General features: G+C 46.3%; 1 protein-coding gene across 3 annotated transcripts in view; it reads right to left on the bottom strand.

Moving 5' to 3' along the window:
* Positions 1-18,308, bottom strand: part of PRKN (parkin RBR E3 ubiquitin protein ligase) — a 1,331,354-nt gene that overhangs the window by 24,002 nt on the left and 1,289,044 nt on the right. For all 3 annotated transcript variants that reach the window (XM_046005587.1, XM_046005588.1, XM_046005590.1), the window contains one exon: positions 13,071-13,154. In XM_046005587.1, coding sequence (XP_045861543.1) covers positions 13,071-13,154 — 84 coding nt within the window. The remainder of the gene's footprint in view (positions 1-13,070; positions 13,155-18,308) is intronic.

Here is an 18,308-nt window from a genome sequence, read left to right as displayed (position 1 = left end):
GCTCTGCAGCCATGTGTCCCCTCTTCCCGCTGGAAGGGGAAACGCAGGCTCCCCCCATGTCCTCCTTGGGTGGAGATAAAAGTCTCTGGTGTGGGGTGTGTTTGTGGGGGGCATGGGGGGTGAGGGGGTGAGGGGGTGCATGTGGGGTGTGTGTGTGTGAGGTTCTGTCTGTTTCACAGGATACAGACCAGCAAACGAGGGAGAGGAGTCTACACCTGGCCCTCCTCCAGCAGGTTGGTGGGGATTCCCACTCCCCTCCTGGATCCAGAAGCCACAGAGGCAGCCCCGTGCCCATGAGCCTGCCCCTGCTTGGGGAGGTGCTCAGAGCCGGGCTGCTGAGGATGGGAGCTCTGGAAGCTGTCCGGGAGGAGGCCCAATCTCTGGTTGGGGCTGAGGTGAGGGAGCTCAGGCCGCCTGGGCTGTTGTGTCCCCAGCGTGAACACCAAGCTGGGTAGGCTCCAGAGAGAGGGGGAGGCCCCACGGGAGAGGCTGGGCCCCAGGAAGTGCTGCAGCCAGCGGCTCCGCGCAGGCCCTTCTGGAGTGAAGGCTCCAGACGACAAGGAAGCAGTCTGTGGGACAGGCAGGTCCCTGGAGGGACAGACCCGGTCTGTGCGGTCGGGGTCTGCCTCTGAGGTCCAGAGCATGTGTCAGAGTGCGCGTGCGTGTGCCTGCGCCTGCCTTTGTCCTTTGGTGTCATCTTTCCTTTTCTCTCTCTGTCATGCCTGACATTTTTAGCATTCAGCCTTAAAAATACCCGAAGCCCAGGTTTTACCGTTTTGCAGCACTTGACAACCTATAAAATGATTCACATGTCTGCTTGTTCCATTATTTATAGCTCAGGAGATCTGACTGGCCCCATGGGGCAGGGGAGAAACAACGGTTGCTGGCATCTGAGGGACTTGCTTGCAAGTAGGGAAAATCGGAACCGGTTCCGGTGAGTGAGTACCAGCCCCGCTCCCCTGGCAGGCTAAGTGCTGGGGAAACGGGCGACAGAGGGCTTGGGGGTCCAGACACTCACTCGGCTCCTTGACACTGAGCCATGTGCTGGGACACACCCGCAGGGGTGCATCACCTTCACCGGCGCCCGCACCCCCCACCAGGCTGAGTGCAGCCCTGAAGGCTTCAGGGAAGTGGTTACCAATAAAGCTGCTTTACTTAAACCAACAGACGATTCCAGAACTACACACCTAAATAACCAGGACCGCTTCTGGGAGAATAAAGTTCACCCGGCTCTCAGTTCTGGAAGGCGCAGGTGCGGAGCACAGAAAATGGCCAAGAGATAATGGGGATGAGGTACGGAAGCAAAACAGACCAGGTATCCAGGCTCGTCTGAGCAATCCCGGTCTCATTCTCCTTCCCAGGGAGGCACCCCTCCTGGCCTCTGGCTGAACACCGGAGGAGGAGGAGACTGGGGGGCAGCGACTGGACCTTCTCCTTGGCTCCAGCCTGGGCATCCCCTTGCAGGTGCCCTGTGCGCCCCTCCCTTCATCCGCTGAACACCTGCTCTTCGATGTCCGAGTGAGCCGGCGCCCCCTGCACACCCCTCTTTTGCCGCAGTGTTTCTTCCTCCAGGGAAGGGCACCACCGTCCACCCAAGTCAGAAGTCCGAGCACCGACTTGAACTTCTGCTTGTCTCATCCTGTCTCCTCGATCATTGACAGGGTCCGCAGCCCCGACGTCCAGCCCCACCTCTCGGCCGTCCTGGCCACCCTCACCAGTGCACCGGGCATCTCGGGGCTTGCATCTGGCGGTGGGCGGCTGCCACATCGGGCCCCACAGCAGCTGCTGGGAACTTTGGCTGCTGCTAGTTCTCCACTGAGACGCTCTCCAGCACTCTCCCTCAAAGAGTACTCGTGGATGTGGGGACAGGCCACCTCCAGCGACAAAGATGCATACTAAAGGCCAGCCTCTGGTCCCCCGGCCCCAGAGCAGATGACTCTCGAGAGCCACTTGACTTCCCAGCTCCGCCCCATCTTCCGTTCAGATGGAGTCGCCGCCTCCGTCTGCCCAGTCCTGCCTCCCGCTGCTCCTCTGCTACTGCCCCAGACAGTGCTCCCCAAGACCCTCCTGTGTGCAAATCTCAGAGGCTGTTTCCCTGGGAACCTGACCTATGGGAATTGGTAGCAGGAGCGGTCCTAGGACACAAACTCTAAAATGGGGGATGGAGGTCGAGACCCACTGGCTGGTGGCCATAAAAGACGCTGTTACTGGTGGCCGGCGAGCCCCGGCAGCCTCGAGGGCGTCCGGAGCTGCAAAGTGCCGTGCAGAGGGCCGGGCTGCCCTGAGAGCAGCCTGTCTCCCATGCACCCATGCACCCATGGTGTTCAACTGTCTGTGCTGGGAAAAGGCCACAGGGAGCCTACTGCAAGCCAGAGGAGAGTCACAATGATGGCATCTGGGGCTCTGCCGCTGAGAGTTAGGCACCGTTTGGAATAAAGCTCCTGGCGTGCTTCGGAGCCCTGCGGGGCTGGAGCGCTCATGCAGCAGTCCTTGTGATAGCAAACGGTCATGGTCAGTAGTTGTGGCTTCAGTAAGGCACACGACCCTGGGTTTGGACCACTGGGGACGACAGGGATGCAAAAGCCTGGTCCCTGTGATGCAGAGGGACTCGGAAGGACCGTTCCTGCTCCAGCGCTCCTTAGAGGACTGTCGTAGCTGCCCCACTGTTCAACCCTGCTCCCGTCGCTCTGCACGGAGCTCCCCCAGAGCGCCCTCCGCACACCTGCTCTCAAACCCCGGTCACAGGGTCTGCGTCCAGAAAACTATTACCGTTCCCTACTGTTTCTCCTACTGCAGCTTGTGATTCTTTTTTTTTTTCTTTTTAAAAAATGATTTATTTGTTTTTAGAGGGAGAGAGGGTGAGCAGGGGGAGGGACAGAGGGAGAGGGAGACAGAGAATCCCAAGCAGCCTCCCTACGAGTGCGGAGCCCGGTCACCCTGAGATCGTGACCTTAGTGGAAACCAAGAGTCAGATCCTCAACCAACTGTGACACCCGGGCACCCCTCTGGCGATCTTTCAAAAACACCCGTGTGACGGTGTCGAACTTCCTCGAATCCCTTAATGCCTTCCCAGTGCCCTTCATTCCACTTCCTTGCCATGGCTCATATGAGCCTTTATTGGCTACCCTCTGCCTATTTCTCCAGCTCGGTCTGTTGGTATTGCCGCCAACACCTTATGCCGTGATCACACTGAGCTGCCCTCGCTTCTCTGAACACGTCACTCTCCCTCTCTAGAACTCTGCCTACTTCGTCTCTGCCTAGAGCATCCTTAGGTCCTGTCTTTGTCTGGATAGCTCATCTTCTCAGTCTCAGACTTCATTTCTTGTGACCAATTCCTTGAACGTCTTAGAAAACTAGGTGTCATAGCGTCCTCAACTTCCCTGATTGTGCCTCTCGGCAAATAGTTTTTAATTATTTGCTTATTTGTTTTCCTATGTCACTAGATTATAAACCTCATATATTACTCTGTGAAAGAGAGAGAGAGAGAGAGAGAGAGAGAGAGAAAACCCTTCAGTTCTACTCAATTATACAATACAGAGTCATCACTTATAGTCACCAGGTTATACATGTGATCACTGGAACTTACATCTTACAGCTGAAAGTCTGTACCCTTTTACCAACCTCTCCCTATTTTTACCATCCTCTAACCCCGGCAACTACTTTTCTACTCCCTGTATCTATCACTTTGAGTTTTGTTTTTCTTTTTTTATTCCACATATATGTGACACCATGCAGGATTTGTCTTTCTTTTTCTGTCTGGCTTATAATGTCCTCCAGCTTCATTCGTGTTGTTGCAAATGACATAATTTCCCTTTTTAAAAAAAGACTGAATAATATCTCATTGCATATATATTTTTTTTTCTTTAACCTTTCATCTGTTAACAGATACTTAGGTTGTGTCTGTACCTTGGATACTGTGAATAATGCTGCTATGAACATGGGAATGCAAATATCTTCTTGAGATGATTTTCCTTCCTTGGAATATAGACTCAGAAGTGGAAACGCTGGATCATACATTAGTTCTAATTTGAATTGCTTGGGGGCCCTCCATTCTGTTTTTCATAGTTCCTTTTCTCCACACCCTTGCTAGCATTTGTTATCTCTTGTCTTTTTGATACTCTGTGGTTTTGATTTGCATTTCCCTGAAGTTTAATGATGTTGAACAGCTTTTTATGTACCTGTTGGCCATCTGTATGTCTGATTTTTGCATACTGATACCCTGCAACTTTACTGAAGTCATTTATTAGTTCTAACAGGTTTTTGGTGAATCTTTTGGGTTTTCTGTATATAAAATCATGCCATCTGCAAATAGAGATCCTACTTTTTCCTTTCTTATTTGGATGTCTTTTATTTATTTTTCTTGGTTAATTGCTCTCAATGGGACTTCCAGTACTATGTTGAATAAAAATGATGGACATCCTTGTCATGTTCCTGATCTTAGAGGAAAAACTTTCCGTTTTTCACCAGTGAGTATGATGTTACCTGTGGGCTTGTCCTAGATAGCCTTTGCTATGCTGAGCTATATTTTTTATACACAGTTTGTTGAGCGTTGTTAGCAGGAATGGATGCTAAATTTTGTCAAGTGCTTTTTCTCCATCTATCGAGAAGCTCATATGATTTTTGTCCTTCATTTTGTTAATGTATTATATTGACTGGTGGATGTTTAACCATACTTGCATTCCTGGAATAAATCCCACTTGATCATGGTGTATGATCCTCTCGCTGTATTATAGAATTGGATTTGCTAATATTTTGTTGAGGATTTATGGATCTATGATCATCACGGATATTGACCTGTAATTTCCGTTTTGGTAATTCCCTCATCTGGATTCGGCATTAGGGTAAAGTTGACCTCGTAAAATGAGTTTGGAAGTATTCCCTTTCTATTTTTTGGAAGTCTTTGAGAAGAACTGGTGGTAATTCTTTACACAGTTGCTTGAAGTCACCAGTGAAGCCATCCTGATCCCGGACTTTTGTTTGTTGGGAGGTATTTTTTGTTTGTTTATTTTTAAGATTTTAACTATTTATTTGACAGAGAAAGAATGAGTGGGCGTGGGGACAGAGGCAGAGGAAGAGGGAGAAGCAGACTCCCTGCTGAGCAAGGAGCCTAATTAGGGCCTCCATCCCAGGACCACAAGATTACGACCTGAGCCGAAGGCAGATGCTTAACTGGCTGAACCACCCAGGTGCCCCTGAAATTCTTTTTCTTTTTTGCTGCCCTGGTTGGATGAGTTCCACTTGACTGTCTCTGAGCTAACTGATCCTTTCTTCTACTTCATCTAGCCTGCTGTTGAACCCCTCTAGTGTATTTCTCAGATCAGTTATTGTATTTTTCAGCTTTGTGACTTCTGTTTGGTGTTCTTTATTTTCTACTTCTCTCTTGGAATTCACAGTTTATTCATGCTTTGCTTCCCTGACATTGGTGAGCATCTTGATGACTGTTATTTTGAACTCTCTATTGGCTAAATCACTTATCTCTGTTTCATTAAGATTTGTTTCTGGAAATTATCTTGTTCTTTTGTTTGGTACATATTCCTCCATTTCTTTATTTTCCTCGACTCTCTGTGTTGGTTTTTGTGCATTAGATAAAACAGCCACCTCTCTCAGTCTTAATAGAGTGGTCTTATGTAGGAGACAAGTCTCGTCAATTAACCCGGCCCCAGTTCCGAGCTGTCCATTAAAACTTTGTGCTTGTTCAAGCCTCCTTCTTTGTTCTTCACGGCTCCTCTCATAGTTGAGGGTGTGTCAAGACCCGTCAGGGTACCAAAGGGGAGGACTGCACTCAGCACCTAGATGCGGGCTGATCAGAAGTGGAAACTTCAGGCAGCAGTGGGAGAGTATGCAGTTAAGCCCCTTCCAGGGAGAAACTGGGAGGTCGATGTTTCTGCTTGTTACCTCTGTGCTGAGCCCGATATACAGCCAGAGTGGAGGTGGTGCTCTTGCACCTGTTATGAACTATTTCTTTGTTTGCCACAGTCTTGTGGGAATGGTGATCGCAAATCCCCTTGGCTGTTAAAGCCAGGTGATCATTCCAGGTGCCTGGACTTTAGGTAGAAGCTGTGAAAACTGGGGTGCCAGATGTGTGTACAAGCTCCTCCCAAGGAGATACTGGCAACTTCCTTCTTTTATTGACAGGCAAAAGGGAGGTGGGAAAGGTATCTGCTTCCTTGTCTCTGGGGAAGACTGCAGTTAGCCCTATGCTGCCTGTTTAATTGGACGCCAGCTTTTAAAATATTTTGATAAATCCCTTTTAAGAAAGGTGGGAGACAGTGTTTTTGCCTACTTCTTCTGTGCTGAGCCCTGGGGAAAGAGCTAGTTAAGAACTGATTCTTTGTACATCACCAATCCTCAGTTTGTTTCCTGAGATTAAGAGGCTCTTATGGTTTGTCTCTGTCTCTGCTTTCATCTCGTTTCATTTTTTCCCTCCCTTCCCCCATGATCTTCTGCCTTTTTCTCAAATTCCTCATATCAGCGGGATTATATGATATGAGATCATATGATATATAATAATTGCCTTTCTCTGATTGACTTCTTTTGCTTAGCATAATACCCTCTAGTTCTATACACATAGTTGCAAAAAGCAATATTTCATATTTTGATGGCTATGTAATATTCCATTGTATATATATACTATATCTTCTTTATCCATTCATCTGTATGGACATGTAGGCTCTTTCCATAGTTTGGCTATTGTGGACATTGCTGTTATATGGGGTGCACATGCCCTTTCTGATCACTACATTTGTATCTTTGGGGTAAATACCCAGTAGTGTGATTGCTGGGTCATAGGGTAGCTCTATTTTCAACTTTTGGAGGAACCTCCATACTATTTTTCAGAGTGGCTGCACCAGCTTGCATTCCCACCAACAGTGTAGTAGCGTTCCCCTTTTTCCGCATCTTGCCAACATCTGTCGTTTCCACATTTGTTAATTTTAGACATTCTGACTGGTATGAGGTGGTATCACATTCTGGTTTTTGATATGTATTTCCCTGATGCCAAGTGACGTTGAGCATTTTTTCATGTGTCTGTTGGCCATTGGATGTCTTCCTTTCAGAAATGTCTGTTCATGTCTTCTGCCCAGTTCTTTTTTTTTTTCTTTTTTAAAGATTTTGTTTATTTATTTGACAGAGAGAGATCACAAGTAGGCAGAGAGGTAGGCAGAGAGGCAGGCAGAGAGAGAGGAGGAAGCAGGCTCCCTGCGGAGCAGAGAGCCCGATGCGACTGCCCAGTTCTTGATTGGATTATTTGTTCTTTGGATGTTGAGTTTGATATATTCTTTGTAGATTTTGGATACTAGCCCTTTATCTGATATGTCATTTGCAAATATCTTCTCCCATTCTGTCCATTGTCTTTTGGTTTTGCTGACTGTTTCCTTTGCTGTACAAAAGCTTTTTATCCTGATGAAGTCCCAACAGTTCATTTTTGCTTTTGTTTCCCTTAACTTTGGAGACATGTCTAGCAAGACGTTGCTCCAGCTGAGGTTGAAGAAGTTGCTGCCTGTGCTCTCCTCAAGGATTTTGATGGAAACCTGTCTCACATTGAGGTCTTTCATCCATTTTGAGTCTATCTTTGTGGGTGGTATAAGGAAATGGTCCAGTTCTAGTTTCATTCTTCTGCATGTGGCTGGCTTATACCCCTTAAGCAAATAATACATTTTTTTTTAAAAAAAGAAATTGTTTCTTTGTTTGCTACAGTTCTGTGGGACTCATGAATGGCAGTCTCTTTGGCTGTCAGAGCTAGGGATCAGAAACCCATCCCTTGGGTAAGAGCCATAGAAGTTGGGGTGCAGACTTGTGCACAAGCTCCTTCCAGGAGGACACTGTCAGCTTGTGGTGGATTAGAGGGAGAAGGTGAGAGAGGCATCCTCATGTTTCCTTGGTCTTTGAGGAGGATCACAACCAACTCTTGGTGCCTGCTACATTAGAAGCCTGGCCTGGAGGCAGCAACTTTCAAAGTATGCAGATAAATCTCCTTCCCAGAGAGATTGGAAGATGGGAGATTTTGTCTGTTCCCTCTGTGCTGAGTCCTGTGAGGACAGACGTGGTGACTGTGGTGTGCCCCATAGGAATTGCTTCTGTGTTTGCTAGAGTCCTGTGGAGGGTCTCACAGTCACAAACTTTGTTGGTTTTCAGAGCTAGGTGTTTAGCACCCAGTTTTAACAGTTGGGGTGCTAGATGCAGGGTCCAAACCCTTCACCCTTCTGGGAGAAGCTGGGCATTGGGGGTTCTGTCCTGATTGTATGGCACAGTGCCAGGAGTGGGGTTTATGGTAAGAGTGTGTCTCAGCCTATCCTACCCATTTTGATGTGGGTATTTTCTCATTCATCTAGTACATAGGAATCACTCAGCTAGTTTCTGGATCTCTTTCAGAGGGCACTGCCCCCTGTGTAGCTGTAGGTTTGGTGCATCTGTGAGGACAGGAAGCTCAGGAGCCTCCTATGGCCCCATCGTGGACGACTCCTCTCCACCATTCTTGGAGAGTGCTTTCCTGGCTTCGGAGTGGGAAGGGAGGCTTGGGGATGAAGGAAAGAGTTGTCTCTTCTTTCAGAAAGCATTAATGAGCACCTATGATGCCCTAGGCATCCTAGGTGCTGGGGGTTATAAAGACAAAATAGGTACAAACCCTGCACTAACAAAACTCTGAACTTTAGTGAAGAGACAGGGAAACAATATTTCAGTGTGATGGATGTAGAACAGAAGCATATACAGGTGCCTGAGAGCGTCAAGGAGGTAGTGGGGCGGGCAGATGGCTTCAGGAAGGAAATGACATATGATCTGAGTCTTGAATGTTGAGTAGGAGCTTGGCAGGCAGGGAGGGGCACACTTCCTTTAAACACTGTAGATTTATTACTCAGAGAGAGCAGCCACGGTCCCCAAACTACCTTAATCGGGTACTGCCACTGAAAATGATTTCCTTTGTGGCTTTGGACAATGCCATTAAAAATCCGGAAGTCTCAGTTTGCCTTCCAGTTGGATAGGGAGAGTAACATCTACTCCTTGAAACCCCTGGGAAAATGAATCAATTTATGTGGTTTGCAAGAGCAAGTGTTTACTTACTAGAAAGCCTCCAGAGGGAATATATGGAAGGAAACAGAGCATGGGGAGGTGAGCAACCGGGCAAGAACAAGGGGGGAGAAAATGGGACTGGGCTCTCATTAGCCTGTGATGGATTGATTTTCTGTCGCTGATTTCCCAAACTCCCAGCAGTCTCAACCCAAAGCCTGCTCAATATTTTAAAACCAATTTAAAACCAATTTTTGAGTTTGCTTTTTTAAAAAAAAATCATTGCATTAATCAAAAAATGCCTTAAGTTTAAGGTCAAGCAGCCTAACTGTTGGAAAAAAGCTGATTGGGCCCCAGGAGACATGGTCTAGCTTGGCTGGGATAATGTAATATCAAAGACCAGAAACTACTCAGCTTTTAAGGGTGAACAATGGAGAGTAGCCACAAATACTGAAAGGGAAGTCCTTGCAGGTGAGTTGAATTGAAAGGAAATGGGAAGAGGGTTCATGAGGGTGTTTTGCTAGCATGAGCAAAATTCAGACACGAGGCGGCATCCAAAGCCTTCAGTTCCAAGGGGTGGGGTTGCAATTAGCTTTGTATTGTTGGATGTGCAGAGTGTCCTCCTGTCAAAGATTTCGTATCAGTGGAATTGCAGAGGTCCTCTGCCTGGAGATTGCTGCCATTTGAGAGAAATACAAGGAACAGAAAACAAACCTGCCCTATTAAAGTAAGAGTCCTTTCTCTTACTGAATGGAATGGGGTCTTTTAGTTTGGTGAAGTAGTTCACGTGGTTCATCCCTTTCCATGTCCAAGAGTAGCTACGATTGAAATCAGGAGGCTTGGGGGACTTGGTAAATCAGATCATCAAGAATACACTGGTTATTCTGCATTATTTCCCCCTCTGGCCTGCCCCTGGAAGGCTGACGCCCAGAGACTGTGTCGCTAGGACACTTTCAGGTTGGCTTTTGGCTGGATGTGGAGACATAAGCAAGAGATCAGAGGGTGGAAGAGAGAAGTCAAGATGTCCATCTTCATTCCCTTCCTGCTTGGGGCCCACTTCTGGCGATGCTGGACCCTCTGTCGTTATGCCTCCCGTCAAGAGACCCCACCTCCACGGTTCCATGTGACACCATTTCCTTTTGTCCCTTAGGCCTCGGGATGTCATGGCTCCCGATGCTGCTCTCGGAGGCCCTCCACATCGTGTTGAGTTCTCGTGACTCTTCCTCACCACCGTAGGTCATCCATGACCTTTTAGTTAAAATCTCTTTGTGTGCGCATCGGAGTTGGATTCTGTTTCCCGTAGGAGCCTAATAAATCAGAGACTTGGGGGGAAGGGCAGCAACACCCCCAAGAAGTTGCCTTCTGTTCTCAGGCAATGGTGGACAGATGGCTCCAGTTCAGTTGGTCAGTTTGTTTTGCTTCAAATAAGAGGCGTATGAGGTTGGACCAGCAGCCTGAGCGAGGCAGGAGGAGCCTCATTTCAGGGGGGTCTTACGACGGGGCTGCCTCTTCCTGAATTCCTCCCAGAGGCAACTCTGTCCTGAATTAACTATTCTTTTTCTGAATTCCTAGTTTACTGACTGTGTGGGTCTTGTGGCATCTAATAAAGTCATATAAAGTCTGTGAGAGCAGCTACTTCATCCCCAGAGCCTAGAACAAAGCCTAGTGGATTATAGGTGTTTAACACATATTTGATGCACGAATAAAATAATGTCTTTCTCTTTATAGATTCAATGATCCCTCAAAAGACAACTGTTAAATATCTGTGCACCAGACAAGATATTTGCCTCTGCACCCTTGTTCATGCAGTATTTTCTGCTGGAATGTTTTCTTTTATCATCCTTAACCCACTGTCCTTTTGACAGACTCTGATCAACCTTCTGTGACTTTTTTGGGGAAGGGTCACACAAACCTATAGATTTCTCAAACTTTGTTTTAGCATATTACTCTTGTTCTATATTTTTTCTTTAAGTCTCCCCTATGACACCTTCATGTGACTCTGAAGAAAAACATATCTGCAGGGGTGCCTGGGTGGCACAGTGGGTTAAATATCTGACCCTTGGTTTTGGCTCAGGTCATGATCTCATGGCTGTGGGATTGAACCTGGTGTCAGGCTCTGCACTCAGCAGGGCATCTGTTTGAGATTCTCTCTCTCCGCCTCTCTCTACCCCTCCCCTTGCTCACTCTCTCTCTAAAATAAATAAATAAATCTTTTTAAAAATGACTTATCTGCAGTTTTCCTGCAGAAAGTCTGGTGGTCAGGGCACCTGGGTGGGTCCGTGGGTTAAGCCTCTGCCTTGGCTCAGGTCATGATCTCAGGGTCTTGGGACCAAGCCCTGCATTGGGATCCCTGCTCCCCAGGAAGCCTGCTCCCCACCCCCCCCGACCGCCCCGCCTGCCTCTCTGCCTACTTGGGATCTCTTTCTCTTTCTGTCAAATAAATAAATAAAATCTTAAAAAAAAAAAAAAAAAGAAAGTCTGGTGGATACAAATGCTTGATTTATATATATTTATGTAGACAAATGTTTGTTTGCCAATTGGTGGTCTTTGCAGAAACAAGCCCCTGGATCCTGGTCACCTCTGCTTAAGGCCAGCTCTAACTTTCTTTCTCCTACTTTCCTGAGTTGAACAATAAGGTTTTAATAGCTTCAAAAAATTCTGGGGAGTTACCTCAATCTTTATCACCGAGGTTGGTTAGTTCTTTTTGAATGAATAAGGAAGGGGATTATCAGGTAGGTTGGGCACTTGGACAACTTCAAGGCTAAGCAATTTTCTCCTTCACCTTATGGCTACTGTTTTCAAATAGACATTACTGTATCACTTCTTGGAAGCCTTTGCCCATGTTTGTGGTCCTAAAGAGTGTATGGATGTAAGTAGCCAGACCAGCTTCATTTCTCCGTGCCTTGGTCTAGCCTAGCCCTTCTGGGCTACAGTAGTCCTGAGGCAGGGGCATCTCGGGGTTAATGTTATTCCTGACATCAGCATGCAGTGAGCTTGTATTTGAATGCCACTGGGATAAAATAAAATCCCCAGAAAGAGCATTTGCTGCCTCTGTTGCAGAAATGGCAATTCAGGTCTGTCTCCTAATATGCTCATGGCCAACATCTTAGAAGCTGATGAGAAGACCTGAATTCACTAGTTATATTTATTTGGTTATGTTAATATTAGTAAATAATTCCACAGAGTATTTTAAAAAGATATACTTCTTTATGCTCTGCTTTTAGAACATTCAGATATATTAAATTCTCTACTGTAAAATTAAAATGTTCTGAAATATCTATGTCTATTTATGAGGCTCCTGTCAATAAAGTTAACTAAAAGATTTATCTGGGTAGACTGGATATTTAAAACCTTGTTAACATCTCTATCAGTGGAAAAATAATGAGCAAATTCATCAACTGTGCTGAAATTTTTACTCCTTTCCTCTAAGGTTTGGTTGATCATAATTAATAAATAAAAGAAAATGTATTTGCATTTCCCTAAGCCTGATGTAGTACATTGGAGAGTAAGGTTCAGTAAACAGCTCTTTACCTAATCAAGACTGAAATACAATTTAGCATACTTGATGATTTTGCTAAAGAACAGTAATATCCTCGCATCACGTAATACTTCTATGCACATCATTCAGGGAGGAAGTTTCACCAATGATTTTTACACAAGGCACTTTTGAAAAAAACTATAAAGTGGGGTTAAAATTGATTACCTGATTCAGAAATTGTTACATTGTTTTCTCTCTCCTCTAAAGACTCCTCTGCTCATGCTATGTTCCTTTTCCCTATTCCATATACCACCGGGGGAAAGCACGGGCATAACCCAGTGGCCATCTACAGCCCTACCCCGAGGAGGTGGGTCATTCTGGGAGGATCATGGGGGTGGGACAGCCAGAGCCCTATTCCCTGGGACTGTAGGCTACTAGGCTGATTTTGGGGTTTTTTTGGTGATTTTTTTTTTATTTTTTTTGTTTGTTTGTTTGTTTTTTAGATTGGAACCCATTGACTTTCAGGAAACAGCTCTTGTCTCGCACCCTCATCCCGAGCCCTGTTTTGCGGAAGGAGGGGGCACTCTACCTGAGTAACTGCTCCTGAGGCTTCGAAGAGGGTGCCGCATTCACCTTCATGGTACGCCTCCTTACAGTCCCGGCAGAAGACGAACTGCGGAAGAACACACACGTGTCAGGGATGGGTTTGTCGGCTGCGCCTGGACCTCACGTGTTTCTCCTTCTCCAAGCTCACTACAGCCATTCCTCTGACTTGTGTGATGTTTTCTGTGCCAAAGGACTTTTTGCAAAGAGAAAGAAAGTTATATTTCAATGACATTGTTCGCTCTTTACTAAATAATATTCCAAGCCCTACAGCAAGGTTCCAAAGATGGCTGAGTCATATTTCCTATCTTTATGGTGTTTCCAGTCTGGCAGGAGACAGTCGTAGAGTGTTACTGGTGTTAGGATATGAGGAAAACAATGTTATTCAAGGATCTCACATCCTAGATCTGTTTACACATACAGAGGATTTATAAGTTCATGTTAATAGACTTAGTTTTTTACGGAAAGCCTATTACAGGAAGCAGAAATCAATTGTGTCCCCTGCGCATTCATATGGTGAAGCCTTGACTCCCAGTACCTCAGGACGGGAGTGCATTTGGAAATAGGGTCTTTGATGAGGTAAGTACGGTAAAATGAAGTCATGAGAGTCAGCCCTGATCCTGCGTGGCCAGTGTCTTTATGAGAGGAGATGGACTGGGAGATGACCACATGGGGACACAGCAAGAAGGCGGCCATCTGCAAGTCAGGAGGGAGACCTCAGGGGAAACCAGCCCTGCCGACACCTTGCTTCTGGGCTTTTAGCTTGCAGGACTGTGAGAAAGTAATTGTTGTTGGAGCCCCCCAGTCTGTGGTGCTTTGTAATGGCGGCCAGGGGTAGCTGCTACGTGGCCTGGAGTGGGTCTGCTCAGCTGGGGATGATGCCCCTGTCAAAATTCACACACCACAGAATGGGAGAGACCTGGGGAGAGACTCACTGCTCTCCACCCTCCATCTTCAGGGAAGAAGGCTACAAAAGTGACTGCTGGAAAAGGAAGCTCTCCTCCCACCGTCGGGAACCTGGACGCCCCTCTAGACCTACGCTGTTGCCATCAGGCACGCTCCAGAGGGTGTGGCTAAGGGTGTGTGCCCTTCAGTGGACACATGGGATTGAAGTCATCATTCTGCCCCTGCCCTCTGACACCCCTCAGGAAAGGCGGGTTCTAGGTCTCTTCTGCTTAAATATGGACGTGTTCACTACTTGGCCAACAGCCGTGGTGGAGGTGATGATAGGTCGCGATCTGGGCCCAGGCCTGGGGAAATAGGCAGATTCCATTCTGGCCAGCAGCTCCTGAGGGGCGGGTGTACAGGGAACCTGAGCCTCGGGCCAAGAGGCCTGGCTGAGCTACCAGCAGGCAGGCGGCACCAACACGGCAGCCCAGCATCTGAGCCATGTTTCCAGGAGATCTTCCAGCCCCTGGATGAGTTGCCCCCGCTGACCCCAGGTGAAACAGAGACAAACTTGGCTTTACAGGAGCTTGCCACAATGATGGCCTTGTCGGGAAAAAAGAAAATAAAGCAAAACAAGAACAAGACTGTTGTTTAAAATTACTAAGTTTTGGGGTGTTTTTTACACAGCCATCGATAACGGATAGAGTAATGGCAGCGAGAATCCAGAAGATGCAAAAAAGTTGCAGAGGCCTGAGGTTCTCAAATGAATATTCTCCAGCACAAGCCAGGAAGTTAGTGCGGTTTTGCTTCCGATAAGACTGGTTGGAACCGATAAATACAAACCCTGACAAACAGTGTCCAGAAAAGTCCAGCTTTACCCCCCAACACATCACCACCCTTCCTGGCCTCCGAGAGAACAGCCCATCCCAGGTGGTTTTCCTTCATGCTGTCTTCACCCCAGAAGCAGGTCTCCCTCCTTCCCCATGTCCAGTTTCTTGTGTCAACAGCTCGTCTGAAAATTGCCTTAATCTCTGAGCAGACTGAACAAGACAGGCAGGGATTTGATACGGAAAAGGCCTCTGTGGGTAGGAGGCCACCTACCTTCTAAGTAGTCGTTATTTTCAGAGTGCCGTAGTCTTATTTCTTCTCACAGCCAAGAGACCGGCCCCTATTTTGTGGGATTTACACTTTATTGAAAGATTCAGTTGGTGGGAGACGGGCGTGTGTCAGGTTGTCGTTACACAATCCGCCAACGCACCGGGTTTTAATTTCTGGCACTTTCTATTTTCCCTGAGCCGAAAGCTAATCCAGTGAACAGCGAATGGAGTGGGTCTTAGGGCTTCCTCTTAAGATGAAAAACAATTTTTTTTTTTTTTAATTAATGTGTCCGCTCCTCTTTGCGTTGGCCACAGAGCCATCGCTCAGCCCTCACGCGCTGTGTTGCAAAAACGCAGCCTGGACGGTTCAGTCACGGAGAGGCGCTCACGGGGTGACTTCAGCCTAGCGCCTTCCTCAGAAGCAAGTCTGAACTCTTGGCGTGACAGGGAAAACGCTTCACATCTTATTAGCTAGTGGATGAGATATAAAATCAGTTTCACGGTAGAGGAACACCCCAGAGGTTGATCAGTTTGTCAGAATAAATAGGCCTTTCCTGACACAAAGACATTAAATCCCTTTCACACTGGGACTACGAGGAATGGATGAAAAACGTAACAGAAAAAGAAGAGCGCAGGAAGCTGGAAGGCCTCCCCGCTTTAGCACAGCGAAAGGCACGTGGAAGCTGGGCGAATCCTCTGGAGGTAATTTCACGTCGTGCACTTGTTCTTCTGCTTCCGTTCCGACAGTCTGACTTCGGTGTGGAGCTATCACGCTGTGGGCTTCCTGGTTAAACAATTTGCATCTTTCTCATACAAAATGGGGAAATATCTAGAAGGTCTGATCTTGAAAATGTTCAGGTTTTGTTTTGTTTTTAGAGTGGGGGAGAGACAGAGGGAGAGAGAGAAAGAATTGAAGCAGGGTCCTTGCCCAGTGCGTGAGCCCCACGCAGGGCTCGATCTCACGACCCAGAGATCATGACCTGAGCCGAAATCAAGTGTCGGACACTTCACCAACTGAGCCACCCAGGTGCCTTGAAAATGTGCAGGTTTTTAATTATGTTATTCAGAATTCAACCAGGTGCTTGTACAAATGCTTAGGCTCTTCCATTCCCAAACTGTGTGCCGAGGCACTCCGGGGTGCCACAAGAAGCTCATGAGGGTGCAATGGGGTACTTTAAAGTTCTGAGGAAGACATGGTTGACACTACCCGTTGGACACTGTGAATTACTAACTCAAGGCGGTTCATGGTGTTAGCGTGGATTGTGTTCCCCTTCTGATGACCTATCTTTGCAGAGCTGGGTTTTTGGTTACTGTGATAGGAAAACAACTACCCTGGGAGCATCTGTGTGCAGCAGGAGATGTAGTTATTTAGGAATGAAATAAAAATATTTTTTCTATTCAATTTATGTCAACTATCTTTTCAAATGACTATTGTGTTGCTAAGACATTAATTCTTATTTATGGTACTTGGACTTAAGTATTCAATAAGCAAAACTGTTTGGACTTAAGTATTTGGTAAGCAAAACTACAGTTCCTTTGACTTAGGAGCACCAGGAAACACTTACTGAGTCGCCAGGGGCAGGGCAGACAGAGGAAGGTTGGGGAACTCTGGCTTAGGCATACACAAACTCCTTGAGGTAACGTTTTGGGCCAGTTTTCAAACACTGCCAATGGCACAGATATTTCTAGAGAAAGAGCTTGAGAAGACAGATCCAGCTCCCACATTTTCACACTCAGTATGCTGACATTGCCTGTCTCTCATGGGCACGTGGATCTTGTTCTAACTAATAACGCAAAAGGCTGCAATTTACCTGGGACTTGCTATGAACTAACTGTGGTCTCACATTTGCTGAAGATATCTTACAAGTAAATACTAATTGAATGGAAGGGACTACCAAACATTTATGCAGTATACTTTTCCAGGACTGTTTTCTCTTGACATAGATCTGATAAATGCCACCAATTTCTGTAGTTAAAATAAATAAATACTTTTAAGGGGCACCTGGGTGGTTTAGTCAGTTAAGCATCCGCCTTCGTTTCAGGTTATGATCTTAGGGTCCTGGGATCCAGCCCCGTGTTGGGTTCCCTGCTCAGTGGGGAGTCTGTTTCTCAGTCTACCTCTCCCGCCTCCAGCTTGTGCACTCATGCTCTCTCTCTCTCTCTCTCACACAAATAAATAAATAAAATCTTCTAAAAAAAGGCTTTTAAAAATTATAAACATAATACATACTTATAATGTTGGCTCTCTAAACTCTATCCCTTACTAGATTTGACTAGAAAGCAATATACGTGGACTCTATTATCTTTGCTCCTAGGACGTTGACTTTCCATGTCAACTCGGTTAGACCGCTATTCCCAGTTATTCTATCAAGCGCTAATCTGGGTGTGTTTGTGAAGGTATTTTGTAGGCCTATAACATCTATGCTCATTTTGCTTTAAGGAGGAGAGATGATCCTAGATAATCTGGGTGTGCCTGATTCAATCTGCTGAAAGGTTCTAAGAGCAGAACTGAGGTTTTCCCCAGAAGGAGAGGGTCTATCTGGGGACAACAGCTTCTGGCTTGTCAGCCTGCCCTTCTTGAAGGCCTGCTTGTGAAATTAGGGTCATAGATATGGATATGCTGATATATAGATAGATTTATTCATGGATCTATGGATCTATGGGGACAGCTGAGCATATTTTTATATCTGCATCCACCTCCCACTGGTTCTGCCTCTCTTTTGGCTGGCTGACATAGCTCAGCTGCTATAGAAAAAATTTTACTAGGTCATTTAATTCTTTTGCAAATTGACTGATATAAAAAAAAAAACAAGTACTTGCATTTTCTATGTTATTTGCAAAATGGTACTTTGAATCTCTTTTTGTGTGTGTCTTCCATCCCAAGCACCACAGGACAACTGCTCTTAGAAGTCAACACAGTAAAGAAAACAGTCAACAAAACAAAGAGGCAACCCACAGAATGGGAGAAGATATTTTCAAATGACACCACAGACAAAGGGCTGATATCCAAGATCTATAAAGAACTCCTCAAACTCAACATTCAAAAGAATAGATAATCACATCAAAAAATGGGCAGAAGACATGAACACACACTTCTCCAAAGAAGACATACAAATGGCTAATAGACACATGATAAAATGTTCATCATCATGAGCCATCAGGGAGTTTCAAATCAAAACCACACTGAGATACCACTTTACACCAGTTAGAATGGCCAAAATTTTTCTTTTTAAAGATTT

Source organism: Meles meles, chromosome 5 (genome assembly GCF_922984935.1).
Source record: "Meles meles chromosome 5, mMelMel3.1 paternal haplotype, whole genome shotgun sequence".
Taxonomy (NCBI): domain Eukaryota; kingdom Metazoa; phylum Chordata; class Mammalia; order Carnivora; family Mustelidae; genus Meles; species Meles meles.
Note: the sequence above shows the minus strand (reverse complement) of the source record. Positions and strands in the feature narration are given on the sequence as shown.